At 68.3% G+C, this 1539-nt stretch overlaps 1 protein-coding gene across 1 annotated transcript in view; it reads right to left on the reverse strand.

Annotated features, from left to right (window-relative positions):
• Positions 1–1539, reverse strand: part of CHLNCDRAFT_28861 (hypothetical protein) — a gene marked incomplete at both ends in the record, with an annotated part of 13890 nt that overhangs the window by 5879 nt on the left and 6472 nt on the right. The window contains 2 exons of the mRNA XM_005842720.1: positions 773–856; positions 1385–1468. Of these exons, the coding sequence (XP_005842779.1) occupies positions 773–856; positions 1385–1468 (168 nt within the window). The remainder of the gene's footprint in view (positions 1–772; positions 857–1384; positions 1469–1539) is intronic.

Consider the following 1539-nt stretch of genomic DNA (forward strand, 5'->3'; position numbering starts at 1 on the left):
TGCGGCTCAGGAGCCTGATTCGGCACCTCAGCCGCCGAATGTGGGACCTCGTGGTTCAGCATCCAGCAGCCCGCAGCAGCCAGCGGCAGCCAGCGGCAGCAAGGCACCTTATTCGGCACCTCAGCCGCCGAATGCTGCGCCTCAGGCGCCTGATTCTGCACCTCAGCCGCCGAATGTGGGACCTGGTGGTTCAGCATCCTGCAGCCCGCAGCAGCCAGCCGCAGCCAGCGGCAGCAAGGCACCCGATTCGGCACCTCAGGCGCCGAATGCTGCGCCTCAGGCGCCGAATGCTGCGCCTCAGGCGCCTGATTCAGCACCTCAGCCGCCGAATGTGGGACCTCGTTGTTCAGCATCCAGCAGCCCGCAGCAGCCAGCGGAGCCAGCGGCAGCAAGGCACCCGATTCGGCACCTCAGGCGCCGAATGCTGCGCCTCAGGCGCCTGATTCAGCACCTCAGCCGCCGAATGTGGGACCTCGTGGTTCAGCATCCAGCAGCCCGCAGCAGCCAGCGGCAGCCAGCGGCAGCAAGGCACCTTATTCGGCACCTCAGCCGCCGAATGCTGCGCCTCAGGCGCCTGATTCTGCACCTCAGCCGCCGAATGTGGGACCTGGTGGGTCAGCATCCAGCAGCCCGCAGCAGCCAGCGGCAGCCAGCGGCAGCAAGGCACCTTATTCGGCACCTCAGCCGCCGAATGTGGGACCTCGTGGTTCAGCATCCAGCAGCCAGCAGCAGCCAGCGGCAGGCAGCTGCAGCGAGGCGCCCGATTCGGCACCTCAGGCGCGGAATGCTGCGCCTCAGGCGCCGAATGCTGCGGCTCAGGAGCCTGATTCGGCACCTCAGCCGCCGAATGTGGGACCTCGTGGTTCAGCATCCAGCAGCCCGCAGCAGCCAGCGGCAGCCAGCGGCAGCAAGGCACCTTATTCGGCACCTCAGCCGCCGAATGCTGCGCCTCAGGCGCCTGATTCTGCACCTCAGCCGCCGAATGTGGGACCTGGTGGTTCAGCATCCCGCAGCCCGCAGCAGCCAGCGGCAGGCAGCGGCAGCAAGGCACCCGATTCGGCACCTCAGGCGCCGAATGCTGCGCCTCAGGCGCCTGATTCTGCACCTCAGCCGCCGAATGTGGGACCTGGTGGTTCAGCATCCAGCAGCCCGCAGCAGCCAGCCGCAGGCAGCGGCAGCGAGCCGCCCGATTCGGCGCCTCAGGCGCCGAATGTGGGACCTCGTGGTTCAGCATCCAGCAGCCCGCAGCAGCCAGCGGCAGCCAGCGGCAGCAAGGCACCTTATTCGGCACCTCAGCCGCCGAATGTGGGACCTCGTGGTTCAGCATCCAGCAGCCCGCAGCAGCCAGCGGCAGGCAGCTGCAGCGAGGCGCCCGATTCGGCACCTCAGGCGCCGAATGCTGCGCCTCAGGCGCCGAATGCTGCGCCTCAGGCGCCTGATTCGGCACCTCAGCCGCCGAATGTGGGACCTGGTGGTTCAGCATCCAGCAGCCCGCAGCAGCCAGCCGCAGGCAGCGGCAGCGAGCCGCCCGATCGGCGA

Source organism: Chlorella variabilis (genome assembly GCF_000147415.1).
Source record: "Chlorella variabilis unplaced genomic scaffold CHLNCscaffold_58, whole genome shotgun sequence".
NCBI classification, from domain to species: domain Eukaryota; kingdom Viridiplantae; phylum Chlorophyta; class Trebouxiophyceae; order Chlorellales; family Chlorellaceae; genus Chlorella; species Chlorella variabilis.